Source organism: Cnephaeus nilssonii, assembly GCF_951640355.1.
Source record: "Cnephaeus nilssonii genome assembly, chromosome: 12".
NCBI lineage: Eukaryota > Metazoa > Chordata > Mammalia > Chiroptera > Vespertilionidae > Cnephaeus > Cnephaeus nilssonii.
This window is the reverse complement of record NC_137083.1, coordinates 75995439-76010245: the sequence shown is the minus strand read 5'-3', so window position 1 is coordinate 76010245 and position 14807 is coordinate 75995439. Positions and strand designations below refer to the sequence as shown.

General features: G+C 40.6%; 1 protein-coding gene across 1 annotated transcript; it reads left to right on the top strand.

The window, feature by feature from the left end:
• Window positions 1-367: 367 nt before the first annotated feature.
• LOC307108108 (GTPase IMAP family member 5-like) lies at window positions 368-6529 on the top strand (the record flags this gene model as incomplete). The annotated part of the gene is given in 3 exon segments (XM_079785811.1): window positions 368-437; window positions 5701-6177; window positions 6180-6529. Coding segments are annotated over 3 exon segments (897 nt in total).
• Window positions 6530-14807: the final 8278 nt, after the last annotated feature.

The window sequence follows — 14807 nt, the reverse complement described above, 5'->3', positions numbered from 1 at the left end:
GGCCTGATCCCTGTCATTTCTGCCCTCCCCTGCATATTCCCTCTTTATTAGATACGTTTTTTTCTTTAACATATTGGACAGTGTACCTGCTGTGGTCTTGACAAACCAGTGCTGGGAGGAAATGGGAGGTGGCCTGGCAGCTGGCAGGCTCTGACAGGAAGCAGACAGGGGCACAGCACACAGTCCTACCCCTCTGGTCTCTAGATACTCCACTCCAAGGACCTGTCCCTATTGTGTGGGCTTGGGCGGGGGGGGGCATTCAGCAATCCCCTTTCTTCTTCCTTCTCAGCAGTCTCGCCCTAAAACATTCGGCCCCCAGGGAGCTCCTGTGTAACTGTAAAGGTCTGGCTTCCTATGCCTCTGCCCCATGCACCTTCCTGAGAACTGGGAGCACATTAGCGAGGCCACAGAACACAGCTCCCACAGCTCCAAGCCAGGTAAGGGGATACTGGGGAGGATCCCAGCGCCTTGGAAGTGCGAGAGCCCATGGCCTAGTGACAGCCACTCATTGCTGGTGTGATTTCAACTTCTAGTTACTCAACCTCGGGTCTTACCCATCAGTGAAAAGCGATGGTGATGGTGTTGCTAGGAGCAACAGCAGGTTGACAGTGGGGGAACAGATGTGGGAAACATTCACCCTGTGCCCACACCCCAGTACATTCCAAAGTGTTTCTGGCTTTCTAGCTAATTGACGACTGCTTAGCCCATTGGATCTTCATGGGGATTCACAGGGTTTCATGAAGCTGAATGAATATTCTTATCCCATTACACAGATGGGAAAATTGAACCTACCCAGGTTCCCCATTAAATAGGGACAATCTTCTCAACTTACCATCTTAACTTCTTAAGTGACACCTCCACTGAGCCATGTGTTCCCCAACTCCTAGACCCCTGAGTACACATTATTTTAGGACTTCGTCCTTTTGCAAACCATCCAATTTTCCCCCAAATAGCCCATACCTTTCCTCTGACAAAAGGTAGGACTCAGCTGTATGACAAACAGTCATCTTCAGGGCACCTGAACAATCCTTTTGTCTGCTGAACTTTCTGTAAGAGATGTATCCAGAAATTCCAAGAACTTAACTATAAAACAGGGGACTCTAAAAACAGAAAATATGGGGACTGTGGCAGATGAATGAAGGAGACACTTATGAACAATGCTAATAAGAAATAGTTTGATTTTCCTAAAACAGCATGAGAGAGCCTGCTTTCTCATGGTTTGGTACAGAAAATCAGGCTCATTTAATTTTAAAATCAAAAGTTTCACTATGTTCATTTCCTTCAACTCCCTGCCTATTGTCCCGCCAACGCTGTTATAACCTCTGTTTGCACACTGCCTACTGCCCTCTGATTTTGAAGAAGATGAGTAGAATTTTCCTTTTAGACGAGGAAAATGTCTCCATTCTCTGTCCTCCCGCTTTGGTCTGATCCAAGATTGACACACAACACATTCCTGCAGATCTGCCATGTTTCCCCCAGTCTTTTCTTAAGCTTTATAGTCCTGTTTTTTTTGTTGTTTGTTTGGTTGATTTTTGTTATTCCCACCCCAGGTATTTTTCCATTGATTTTTAGAGCAAGTGGAAGGGAGGGGGAGAGGCAAAGAGAGAGAAACAGTGGTGGGAGAGAGACATATTGATTGGATTGCTTCCTGTACACGCCCTGCAATGGAGGTAGGTGCCCTTGATCTGAACTGAATCCAGGACCCTTCAGTCCATGGGACAATGCTCTAACCACTGAAACAAACTGATTAGCACTACAGTCAAGTTAATACTTTGTGACTCATTTTAGCATCTTCACTCTCTCAGAACAGGAAACTTTGTTATTTGATAATTTCTGCCTACAAGCCCATTCCCCTGTGGATACATGTCTCCCCTGCCGCCTGACACGTTCAGAAGACAGTCCAGGAGAACTACTACCCTGCATCATGGCTAATGTTACCTGAGTTTGATGGACTTTCTGTGTCAGGCACCCTGGTCCATTGGGTCACACAGATAAACACCAGATGGTGTTAACCTGAAATGATTCAATTTAGAGCAAATCCTGCCCCTGCAGTTTTCTCTTTGAATAAGCTATTTTGGAAAAGCATGCACCCAATATTTTACAGGACAACTGTCTGTGTTGGTTTCAGGGCAGGCTTCGAGCTTTTCAGCCTCAGTTTTTGTCCTGACCATGGAACAACCACATTGTATGTGTGGAGTCCAAGAGGCTGTGTACTTATTTCGAATAATTTTTCCTCCTGTGGAACAAAGTAGAATTCACTGGCAAAAGGAGCTACTTTTCAGTCTTAGCTCCATGGCAAATGTGTGACCTTGGGCAGGTCATTTGTTGCTCAGTTTCCTCACAAAAGGTCATCTAGAGTAGAAAAAATACCATAGAATTTGAGCAGGGTTAGCAAGAGCCAGAGTATAAATTCTCAGGGTCAAGAATAGTCTATGGAAGAGGATGTGAGGCAATGCTCTTCTCTGGGCTTAAGCAAAGGAAGTGAGAAAGGGTCTGAAGAGGAAGAAAGGAAAAAAGAAAAATATGAAAATAGGTGGTTTACCTAAGGAAGGCCAAAAAATCCCACTAAATTAATAGAAAAGTGTGCAAATATTTCTATATAACAGAATAAACCTGAATAGTAAACAAACTATGAAAACCATTTTTAAATTCAATGGTAATCAGGAAGATGGACATGTAAATAGACAAAGACATCACTATGTATGTCCTTAAGGTGATAAAAAAAAATTAATAGTGGAATATCACCAAGTGCAAGTGCAGATTTGGGGACTTCTCACACCTGGCTTATGTCAGTGAGAATTAGCTTAGTGGTTTTGAGTCATATTGACAATATCTAGTCAGATGAAAGCCATCCATGTTGCACAGAGATATGCAGTATATGGGGATTCTTTTGCAGGAAGCATATATATTGGAACAGCTTAAAAGTTTGTTAATAAATAATTGGATAAAAATTTACACAAATAATGTCATTTATGTAAAAGTTTAAAATACAAAAACAATATTAGACATTACCTATAGATACATGTGTATGTAGAAGTGTAAATACACATGAGATGATACATAAAAACCTCAGAATATTGGTTGCCTCTGAATCACAGTGGGAGGGAAAAGAAGCCTGGGGAGTCAAAAAAACATAAATGAAATTCATATATAATGTGTTAACTTTTTAATCAAACAGAATAGCTGCAGTAAAGATGCATAATACTTACATTTGTTCATTGCAAATTGTATGCTTTTGTTTCAAAAGTTCCTGTATATCTTCACTTAAAAACTTGTTTCATAACTGCATAATATTTAAAACTGAATAAGTAAATACAACCTCATCTTAGGTATAGCTGTATGTGACATACTTGCCTTTTCTAACACCAAGATAAATGACACAATATTATGCCTCATCTGAATGAAACATTTATGCCAATTGATGCCAGTGGTTGTGCCAGTTTCTGTTTAAATCTACTGAGATACAGAATGGTGATCACTGGGAGACAAGGACCTCAGAGTCAGCCAGGAAAAACATTTGATTAAACACTGAGCAGGAAGTGAGTTTTCCTTGAATTTGTCCTCAGTATTGATTCCTTCTCTTTGGCCATGGAACCCCCTTCTCTCCACCAACTGCTCAGGGGGCTAATCACAAACTTGCTAGAACAGAGAAAAAATTACTTTGCTGTAAATGACATTGGCTTGTTTGAAGTACTGAGAATTTCCAGTGCCCGGCACTCTGTGTGTCACATGGGTATCCAGTGACCAAGAAGAAACGTATAGGGAAGGTTGGATATGGGACATGATTCTTGCAAGGACTGACATGAGGGGAAGCACTTTTCCCAGAAAGTTGGCCTACTTTGACTCCAAAACATAAAATAAAATAATGTTCCCCTCCTCATTCCATAAAGAATTTTTTTTTCTTTTTTCATTTCATGCCCTTTCCAATTGGAAAGACATAAGCAACAGATTGGTTTTAAAACATTTCCTGCTTTACTGTAAACTGAGACAGAAGGAAAGGGACCAAGCACAGTGTTCACAGTGCATTGGGTTAGCTTCACCAGGTTCGCTTAAAGTTATGCATAGACTTTTGAGAGGGCATAATGTGAGTTAGGAAATTAGCAATGGAAATGGCTCCTCAATGGAGAATTATTCTTAGGAGTCTGAACTGGAGGTGACCTCAGGCCTTACCAACTCCATGTGGACACTTACTTTTTATCCTTTTCCTGTTTTTATCCCAGAAGAGGATGGAAGGACTTCCAAAGAGCAGATATGGAGCTAAGGCTGAAGGAAAGAAAGCCTCCAAGTCCTCAAGAGGCATCGTTTCCTCACCTCAAACACAGTGACAGAAACCAGTGATTTTAAACTGAAGAAAAAAAAGTCAGTGCTCATTTTTTCTTTAACTTCCCCACCATCTTCATCCTGACCTCCACCCGACCCCTTCAGTGCAATGCTGTCCGTGCACAGGATGTGTGGGAAATGTGGAAATGAAACTTCAAGTCAGAAGTTGCAGGGTTTTGAACTGAATTGTGAATAAATTTTATCTTTCCTTGTCCACTTTGAGCAGAAAATGGAAATATCTCCCAGAAAGGTTTACTAATCATGCATGCTTCAAAACACCCCAGAACACTGCAGGAAAGGAAGAAGTAACACAGAGTAGAAGAAATAAAATAATAGATTTTAGGACACTGCAATAAATTTGGAATCCATTTGGGCTCATAGAACTCTAGGACGCCCCGAGTTCTCACCCTTCTTGGTCCCTTGAAGCTTTTAGCTCTTGGCTCAGTGTCGCCCTCTCCAAGACTACTTTTTTTTATTTTTATTGATTTTTTACAGAGAGGAAGAGAGAGGGATAGAGAGTTAGAAACATCGATGAGAGAGAAACATTGATCAGCTGCCTCTTGCACACCCCCTACTGGGGATGTGCCCGCAACCAAGGTACATGCCCTTGACCGGAATCGAACCTGGGACCCTTGAGTCCGCAGGCCGACGCTCTATCCACTGAGCCAAACCGGTATCGGCTCCAAGACTACTTTTGTTAACTTCCTGTAATTCAATCAGCCAAGTAGGAGATCTTCCCATCACATGTACTACTAATGGTCTTAAATTCCATCCTCTTCAGCCACTCATCCTGAGTCATCTCTCAGATTTTGCCTTTGACGTTAACTATGACCTTGTCTCAATTTCAAGCAGAGAACTCCCCACCCAAAGAACAGAGACCCAGGGACCCTCAGCTGGTCCTTGGTGGAAGGTCATAGCTGACACTTCCTTTTCTCCCAAGGTTTAGGTGAATATGTTGAGCACTTCTACACAAGTGTTCCTGGGAATTTGTGGGTGAAAAGAGATGGTAATATTTTCTCATGTGTGACTTCTTATCCTCTGCCTCCTTCTAACTTCACATTTAACATGAAAATGGGCTAGGCACCATCCCTGGAGAAACGCAGGGACCACTTTACTTTACTATCTTCCCTGGTCTAGATGAAGGACTTCCTCCTCAGTGTAGCAGCTCTTACTGTTGGCTATGGGTCCAAAGTAGGCTTCCTATGTAGACTTCCTATGATCCGAGAACCTCCTAAAGTTGTTGGAAACTTTTGTGTGTATTTATATATGACAGTTTCCTGGGAGGAAGGTCCACAGCTTTAATGAGATACAATGAGGGTCCATGACTGAGAAATTGGAAGCAGTACTAGCTTAATAAGATACAAGATTTTTCTCTTTCAGAAAGTGTAGAAGATAACCAGTTTCCATCCTCTTCCTCACTGAGGCTAATCCTGGTGAGCAAATCTGGCTGTGGAAAAAGTGCCACTGGGAAGAGCATCCTCTGTCAACTTGTGTTTGAGTCCAGGCTGGGGGCCCAGACCGTGACCAGAAGCTGCCAGGTGGCCACAGGCACATGGAATGGCAGGAAAATCTTGGTGGTTGAGACGCCCTCCATCTTTGTGGCCAAGATCCAGGACCAAGAAATGTACAAGGATATCGGAGACTGCTACCTGCTCTCAGCCCCAGGGCCCCATGTGATGCTGCTAGTGACGCAGCTGGGACGCTTCACTGCCCAGGACACGGTGGCAGTGAGCAGGGTGAAGGAGGTCTTTGGGGAAGGAGCCATGAGAAATGTGGTGGTCCTCTTTACCCACAAGGAGGACTTATGGGACACGTTCTTGGATGAGTATGTAGTCAACACAGACAACCACAGCCTCAGATCCTGGTCCAGGAGTGTGGGAATAGGTACTGTGGCCTCAACAACCGGGCCACCGGGGAGGAGCAGAGGGAGCAGCTGGAGGAGCTGATGGCTGTGGTCGAGAACTTGGAGAGGGATAACCAGGGTAACTTCTACACAAACGACCTCTTCTGCGATGCACAGATGTCCCAGGGAGGCAGGGACAGCACCCCAGAAGAGCACAGGTGCTACCTGGCCAAAGTTCAAGAGTACATTGAAGAGCAAAAGCGAGACATGAAAGATACTGGGAGTCACTGGGCATCCCAGGTGGTCCACAGAGTCAAAAATTGTATGTTGTCTGATATAAGTATGCTACTTCAGCTTCTTTTTTAATTTTAATTTTCATGAACTATATTTTCCATCTCTTTACTTTCAGTATTTGTGTGTCCTTCATTCTGTGGGGAGTGTCTTGTATACAGCATATATAACAGTATTGTTTTCTCATCTATTCAGCTATCCTATGCCCTTTGATTGGAGGAGCATTTAATCCATTACATTTAAATTGATTATTGATAAGTATATATTTGTTGACATTTTAAAAAGTTATACCTATGTTGCTTTTTTAAAATTGTTACTTCTTTTTAGAGAAATTCCTTTTTTTTTTGTAAAAACACATACCTTGAAACAAAAAAAATAATACAATTCCACAAAAGTTATTTTTATATCCATATTCTATAACTTTTCTAATAAACTAAAAATACTTAAAAATTTTTTTAAAAAATAACTAAGACACAAACATACATTAGCCTAAGCCAGTGGTCGGCAAACCGCGGCTCCTCTGTCCCTTGAGTGTGGCTCCCCCACAAGACACCACAGCCTGGGCGAGTCCACTCCGAAGAAGTGGCGCTAGAAGAAGCCCAAGTCCAAAAAACTTAGCTCCCAAAAAGAACCTCCAATCATTGCACTGTTAACATTTGGCTCCGTTGCCCAGGCCAGTATTCGACAAACTCATTAGTCAACAGAGTCAAATATCAACAGCACAACGATAGAAACCTCCCTTGAGAGCCAAATCCTTCAAACTCAAACTTCCTCCAACGCCACCCCCTCAAAACAGACCCGCCCAGGCCATGGCACCCGGTGGAAGAGCCACACCCAAGGGGCCAAAGAGCCGCGGCCCGCCGACCACTGGCCCAGGCCTACACATGGTCAGGACCATTAACACCACTGTCTTCTGCCTTTACTTATTTTATTTTATTTTATTTTCATTTTTTTATTAAGGTATTATATGTGTACATATCTTACCATTGCCCTCCCCACCCCACTCCCATACATGCCCTCAACCCCCAGAGTTTTGTGTTCATTGGTTATGCTTATATGCTTGCATACAAGCCCTTCGGTTGATCGCTTATCTCCCCCACCTCTCCCTAACCTTCCTGCTGTAAATTGACAGTCTGTTTGATGCTTTACTGTCTCTGTATCTATCTTTTTGTTCAACAGCTTATAATTTTCTTTATTATCCGTAGATGAGTGAGATCATGTGGTATTTTTCTTTCATGGACTGGCTTATTTCACTTAGCATGATGTTCTCCAATTCCATCCAGGTTGCTGAAAATGGTAAGAATTCCTTCTTTTTTATAGCAGCATAGTATTCCATTGTGTAGATGTACCACAGTTTTCTGATCCAGTCATCTGCTGATGAGCACCTAGGATGTTTCCAAATCTTTGCTATTGTAAATTGTGCTGCTATGAACATAGGGGTGCATATATCCTTTCTTATTGGTGTTTCCAGTTTCTTAGGATATATTCCCAGGAGTGGGATTACTGGGTCAAATGGGAGTTCCATTTTTAGTTTTTTGAGGAAACTCCATACTGTTCTCCACAGTGGCTGCACCAGTCTGCATTCCCACCAGCAGTGCACTAGTGTTCCTTTTTCTCCACATCCTCGCCAACACTTGTCATTTGTTGATTTGTTGGTGATAGCCATTCTGAGAGGTGTGAGATGATACCACATTGTCGTTTTGATTTGCATCTCTCAGATAATTAGTGACTTTGAGCATGTTTCCATGTGTCTCTTGGCCTTCCTTCTGTCTTCTTTGGAAAATATTCTATTTAGTTCTGTTGCCCATTTTTTTATTGGATCATTTATCATTCTTTTATTAAGTTGTATAAGCTGCCTGTAGATGTTGGAGATTAAACCTTTATCAGTGATAATATTTGAAAATATGTTCTCCCATACAGTGGGATTTATTGTTCTTTTGTTGATGGTTTCTTTTGCTGTAAAAAAGCTTTTTATTTTGATGTAGTCCCATTTGTTAATTTTCTCTTTAGCTTCCATTACCCTAGGGGCAGTGTCAGTGAAGAAGTTCTTTTGGCATATGTCTGAGATTTTGCTGCCTGTGGATTCCTCTAGTATTTTTATGGTTTCCCGTCTTATGTTTAAGTCCAGTATCCATTTTGAGTTTATGTTTGTGTATGGTGTAAGTTGGTGATCTAGTTTCATTTTTTTGCATGTATCTGTCCAATTTTCCCAACACCATTTATTGAAGAGACTGCCTTGACTCCATTGTATGTTCATGCCTCCTTTGTCAAATATTAATTGAGCATAGTGGTTTGGGTCAATATCTGGATTCTCTATTTTATTCCATTGATCTATATGTCTGTTCTTGAGCCAGTATCGGACTGTTTTGAGAACAGTGGCTTTGTAATACAGCTTGAGGTCTGGTATTGAAATACCTCCTATTTTATTCTTCTTTCTCAGGATTGCTATGGCTATTGCGGTCTTTTTTTTATTCCAGATGAATTTTTGGACAGTTTTTCCTAAATCTGTGAAATATGCCGTTGGTATTTTAATGGGGAGTGCATTGAATCTATAGATTGCTTTGGGTAGTGTGGACATTTTAATGATGTTGATTCTACCAATCCACGAACATGGTATGTTCTTCCATCTGTTTAGGTCTTCCTCTATCTCTTTTTTCAGTGTCCTGTAGTTTTCCACGTATAAGTCTTTTACCTCCTTAGTTAAGTTTATTCCTAGGTATCTTAATTTTTTTGGTGCAATGGTAAATGGGATTGCTTTTTTAGTCTCTCTTTCTGTAAGTTCACTATTGGTGTATAGAAAGGCCATAGATTTCTTGGTGTTAATTTTGTATCCCGCTACATTGCCGAATTCATTTATTAAGTCTATTAATTTTTTGATGGAGTCTTTCGGGTTTTTTATGCACAGTATCATGTCATCTGCAAATAAGGATAGCTTTACTTCTTCTTTTCCAATTTGGATGCCTTTTATTTCTTCTTCTTGTCTGATCGCAATGGCTAATATTTTCAGTACTATGTCAAACAGGAGTGGTGAGAGTGGGCATCCCTGACTTGTTCCTGTTCTTAGGGGAAATGGTTTTAGTTTTTGTCCATTGAGTATGATGTTTGCTGTGGGTTTATCATATATTGCTTTTATTATGTTGAGATATGATCCTTCTATTCCCACCTTGTTGAGAGTTTTTATCAAGAAAGAGTGTTTGATTTTGTCAAATGCTTTTTCTGCATCAATTGATATGACTATGTGATTTTTGTCTGGCAGTTTGTTGATGTGATGTATCACGTTTATTGATTTACGAATATTGTACCATCCCTGCATCCCAGGGAGAAAATCCTACTTGGTCATGGTGTATGAACTTTCTGATTTACTGCTGGAGCCGATTTGCTAGAATTTTGTTGAGGATTTTGGCATCTATGTTCATGAGGGATATTGGCCTGTAATTCTCTTTCATTGTGTTGTCTTTATCTGGTTTTGGTATTAGGGTGATGCTGGCTTCATAGAAGGAGCTTGGAAGTGTTTCTTCCTCTTGAATTTTTTGGAATAGTCTGAGGAGGATAGGTTTTAGTTCTTCCTTGAATGTTTGGTAAAACTCTCCTGTGAAGCCGTCAGGCCCCGGGCTTTTGTTTGTCGGAAGCTTTTTGATGACTGCTTCAATTTCTTCCATAGTTACTGGGCTATTGAGCTGTTTAGATTCTTCCTGATTGAGTTTTGGAAGGTTATATTTTTCTAGGAATATGTCCATTTCCTCCAGGTTGTCCAGTTTGTTGGAATAGAGTTGTTCATAGTATTTTGTAACAATCCTTTGTATTTCTGTGGGGTCTGTTGTTATTTCACCTCTTTCATTTCTGATTTTGTTTATTTGGGTCCTCTCTCTTTGCTTCTTGGTGAGTCTGGCTAAAGGTTCATCAATCTTGTTTATCCTTTCAAAGAACCAGCTCTTGGTTTTTTTGATCTTTTGTATTGTTTCTTTGGTCTCTATGTCGTTTATCTCTGTTCTGATCTTTATTATTTCCTTCCTTCTGCTTACACTGGGCTTTTCTTGTTGCTCTCTTTCTAACTCTTTGAGTTGTAGGGTTAGGTAATTTATTACCATTGTTTCTTGTTTTTTGCAGTAGGCTTGCAGAGCTATGAACTTTCCGCTCAAGACTGCTTTCGCTGTGTCCCATAGATTTTGGATTGCTGTGTTCTCATTGTCATTTGTTGCCATGAAGTTTTTTATTTCTTCCTTGATGTCCCTGGTAACCCAGTCATTGTTTAATAGCATGCTGTTTAGTCTCCATGTGTTTGATTTCTTTGGATGGTTTTTATTGTAGTTGATTTCCAGTTTTATGCCACAGTGATCAGAAAAGATGCTTGATATGATCTCTATCTTCTTGAATTTGGAAAGACTTTGCCTATGTCCTAACATATGGTTTATCTTTGAAAATGACCCATGTGCACTAGAGAAGAATGTATATTCTGTGGCTTTGGGGTGAAATGTTCTGAAGATTCAATTAATTCCATCTGGTCTAGTGAGTCATTTAGGATTGATGTTTCTTTGCTGATTTTTTGTTTAGAGGATTTGTCCAGTGGTGGTAATGGTGTATTAAAGTATCCTACTATGATTGTGTTGCTCTTAATCTCTCCCTTGATATCCTCCAGGAGTTTTTTTATGTATTTGGGTGCTCCTGTATTGGGTGCATATATGTTTACCAGAGTTATTTCTTCTTGTTGGATTGCTCCCTTTAGTATTATGAAGTGGCCTTCCTTATGTCTTGTTATGTCCTTCACTTTGAGATCTAATTTGTCAGATATAGGTATTGCTACCCCAGCTTTTTTTTTCATTTCCATTCGCCTGGAAAACCTTTTTCTATCCCTTCACCCTCAGTCTGTGTGCATCTTTTTTTCTGAGGTGGGTTTCTTGTAGACTGCAGATATATGGGTCTTGTTTTCTTATCTAATCTGTTACCCTATGTCTTTTGATTGAGGCATTTAATCCATTTACATTTAATGTTATTATTGATAGGTACTTATTTGTCGCCATTTTTATTCTATACTCCTGTGTTTCTTCTTCGCTTTCTAGTTCTCTTTTTTATTTTTTACAGCAGACCCTTTAGCATTTCTTGCATTGCTGGTTTGGTGGTGATAAATTCCCTTAGCCCTTTTTTGTCTGTGAAGCTTCTGATTTCACCTTCAATTTTGATTGATAGCCTTGCTGGGTACAGTATTCTTGGATTCAGACCCTTCCCTTGCATGACTTTGTATATTTCATTCCATTTCCTTCTGGCCTGACAAGTTTCTGTTGAGAAATCAGTTGCTAGTCTGATGGGGGTTCCTTTGTATGTAACTTTCTGTCTCTCTCTGGCCGCTTTTAAGATTCTTACTTTGTTGTTGGTGTTTGCCAATTTAATTATAATGTGCCTTGGCGTCGGTCTTTTGGGGGGTTCATTTTGCTTGGGACTCTGTGAGCTTCTTGGATTTGTGTGGGTTTTTTCTTCCCTATATCAGGAAAGTTTTCTGTCATTATTTCTTCAAACAGGTTTTCTATTCCTTGCTCCGTTTCCTTTCCTTCTGGGACCCCTATTATGCAGGTGTTGTTTGTTTTGTGTTGTCCCAAAGTTCCGTTAGGCTCTCCTCCTGCTTTTTCATTTTCTTTTCTAGAAGCTGCTCTACTTGGGTATTTTTTTCCATCTTGTCTTCTAGCTCACTGATACGATCCTCTGCTTCTTCTAGTCCACTCTTGATGCTTTCTGTTGTGTTCTTTACAGCAGCGATGTCATTTTTCATTTCTTCTTGGTTCTTCTTCATTTCCTCTTGGTTCTTACTCATATTGTCGAATTTGTCTTCCATTCTTTTCAGCCACCTTATGATCATTTCTCTGAATTCTTTCTCTGATAGGTTGCTGGCCTCTAATTCGTTTACTTCCTTTTCTGGTGATGCCTGCTTTTCTTTCTTATGTGGGCTGTTTGTCTCCCTATGGTCTCTTTTCTCCAGATGTCTGGTTATGTAGTTCTCTCTCTCCTGCGTTGATTTAAAGGCACAAAATACAACACAACCAAGTACAACACACAAGGCACTGAACAGTGACATATTCACTATATTAATAATTTCCAATAAAGGTGACCACCAGAGAAAGGTAATTTAGGGGATAGGAGAGAAAGAAGAGTAAAAAGAAAGTAAGGGGGGGAAAAAGGAGTGTCGAAAATGAAATTGGGGAAATGAGAAAAAAGAATAAGAGAGATTAGAATGAGACTAAGAGAGATAAGAGGAACAAACTATATATGTGGTGAGAAAACTCCAATAGAACAACCACTGATCACAGCAAATGCCAGCAACAAGTACCTGGTGATTAATACAACCTACAATACCAACTAATATCAAGTGAGGTAAGGGATAACAGAAGTAAAAAACAAACAAAATCACAGCAAACAAAAAAAAAAGAATAAGCAAAACAATCTCTCAAAAAAGCATAAAAATTCGATATAATCAACATTCAAGCAAACAACAACTAAAGGACAGAGAGAAAAAGTTTGTTTTTGTTTTTTTTTTTTTAGTTAAGACAGTGAAAAGAGAGATGTGTATGGACTTGGAGCAGAGGATTGGAGATTAGATATGTAGGTAGGGTGAAATTTTAGCTGGGGGTAAACAGAAAGAATAGGGAAAATCTAGAGCAGGAAAGGGTTAAGATAAACGACACCAAAAGGGAAAAGGTTAGGCAGAGAGTGATGGCATAAAGGTAGAGTTGAGGTAGAATAAAACGATGGTGAAGGAAAGGCAAAAATAGACTGTAGAACACTAATCCCAAAGTAAAATAAAGAGAAAATAAAATGACACTTTTAAAAAAATAATAATAATAAAGACCCAAAAATAAATATAATAAAAAAGGTAAAATAGTAGTAGTAATAATGTTGATTGCAAATAAAAATGTAATAATTAAAAAGGTAAAATCAAGTGAGGAAAAAAGAAAAAAATAGTTTCTTAAGTAAATGATGCAAAAAAATGAAAATTAAAAAAATTAAAAATTTATTAAAATAAAATTAAAAAATGTGCGGTAGTTAAGGTCATTCACTTCCTCTGTTGTTCTGTTTGGCATACCTGTTTCCCAGTCCAGACAGTGTTGCAGTTCCCTGCATTTCACTGCTCCTCAGTGTTGTAATTCAGTCTTGATTTTTAAACAGGGGGTGTCTTAATTTCTTGTGTTCCTTTATTTTTTATTAGACCAGAGTCAATTTGTGAATCAGCCTCTGTGTGGCAGTGTTTCTGGGTTGACTTCCAGGACTCTAAGGCCTCTCTAGCCTTTTTACCTCTATGCTGGTGGGCAAGTTCAAGCTGACTGCACACCCCTGAAACTCCCAGTCTATCCCTCCACATCAGATCAAAACCGGTTGCTCTTTAGAGATTCCCCCCTGTTAGCAGCTCTGAAGCCACCTTCCACAATCATGGATCACACCGGCCCCAACAGCCACAGACCTCTCCCGGCTCAGACCTCCCTGGTCATCCAGCTCCCACCGTGTGTGCGTGCGCGCGGGCGTTTCTCTCTCCAGCAGGGACTAGAACCTCACCCTATCCCTGGAGAAATCTGACCTTTCCGTGGTGGAGTGAAGAGCGCCTTTGAGTCCAAGCATTCGCGCCTCCTGGGATTGGTGCTCTGGGGCAAACAGTTGTTGGGCGGTCGCCACAGTTGTTGATTTTCAGGCCTTGGACAAAGTCCACCTTCCCTTTCAAGATGGCGAGATTACACTGTCCGTGCCCATAGCTCCGGGAGGGGACCCAGCCGCCGTGCGGGTTGCCCTGTCAGGGGAACCCCGTCAGCAGTCCTCCACCTTCTCCTGGTGTTCAGTTGTCCCTCAGCTTGCTAACAAACATTCCCAGTGCGACCCTTAGCTGTTCTCTCTTTCTGCTCCAGGACCAGGCTGGGAACACATCTGCCTACTCTGCCGCCATTTTCTCCTCTCTCTCTTAGAGAAATTCCTTAAAAATTTATTGTAATATGGTTTGGTGGTAATGAACTCATTAAGCTTTTTCTTGCTTGAGAAGCCTTTTATCTCTCCTTCAATTTTAAATGATAACCTTCCTAAGTGGAGTAATCTTGCTTTTAGTTCCTTCCTTTTCATGACTTGGCATATTTTATGCCAATCTCTTCAGGCCTTGAAAGTTTCTATTGAGAAATTAACTGGCAGTGTTATGGGAGCTTCCTTATAAGTAACTGTCTTTCTGTTGCTATTTTTAAGATTCACTCTTCATTTCTAGGCTTTTAAGTCATTTAAATGATAATTCACATAGGTGTGGGCCTTTTTGGGTTCATCTTGTTAAGGACTCTGCATTTCCTGGACTTGTGTGTCTTTTTTCTTCATCAGATTAGGAAAGTTTTCTGTGCCG